Source organism: Buceros rhinoceros, unplaced genomic scaffold (assembly GCF_000710305.1).
Source record: "Buceros rhinoceros silvestris isolate BGI_N320 unplaced genomic scaffold, ASM71030v1 scaffold29540, whole genome shotgun sequence".
Taxonomy (NCBI): Eukaryota; Metazoa; Chordata; class Aves; order Bucerotiformes; family Bucerotidae; genus Buceros; species Buceros rhinoceros.
The window spans coordinates 692-1,368 of record NW_010391763.1 but is presented as its reverse complement, the minus strand read 5'-3'; the positions used below and the strand labels follow the sequence as shown (position 1 = coordinate 1,368).

General features: G+C 61.3%; 1 protein-coding gene across 1 annotated transcript in view; it reads left to right on the top strand.

The window, feature by feature from the left end:
• Positions 1-176: 176 nt before the first annotated feature.
• C1QTNF5 (C1q and tumor necrosis factor related protein 5) overlaps positions 177-677 on the top strand; it is a gene marked incomplete at its 3' end in the record, with an annotated part of 1,187 nt that continues 686 nt past the window's right edge. Inside the window, 1 exon segment of the mRNA XM_010142958.1 lies at positions 177-532. Coding sequence (XP_010141260.1) covers positions 180-532 — 353 coding nt within the window.

The window sequence follows — 677 nt, the reverse complement described above, 5'->3', positions numbered from 1 at the left end:
AGCAGGCCTTGCTGTGGGGAGCAGCCGAAAAGGCAAAGGGGAAAGACAGGAGGAAGAGTCCCCCGCTGACCCCCCACTCCCTGCTGAGCACTGCAAGCCTATTTCCTGGCCCTCTTCACCGAGGTCCCCAGAGCCATCACCCTTCTCTGCCTCTTTCCAGCCCCTCCACGGCAGACAAGATGAAGCAGCTCTTCCTCCTCCTCCTGCTTGGTCTCATCACCAGCTCCTTGCAGATCGAAGACAACAAGATCCCTGGGCTGTGCTCAGGACAGCCGGGCATCCCGGGGACCCCAGGCCTGCATGGGAGCCAGGGTCTGCCAGGCAGAGATGGAAGAGATGGCCGGGATGGGGCGATGGGGCTGCCGGGGGAGAAGGGCGAGATGGGCCCTCCTGGTAAGAAAGGAAACTTCACAGCCAGGGAGGAGAACCTGCTCTGCCCTGCCTGTGGGGAATGCCCTCATGCCCGAGGGTGAGCCCTGGAAGCTGGCACAACTCCACGTTGCCAAACCGAGGGCAAGTCCTGCAAAAGTGCCCTAGCATGCCACTACCATCCCCACGGTCCTGCCTGTGGTGACCCTATGCTCCTGCAACAGGCAGCAGCTCCCTGTCGCTGACAAAGCTGTATTTCTCCCCATCCCTCTCTTGCACTCCCCACTTTAGAGGGTCCACCAAGCAGT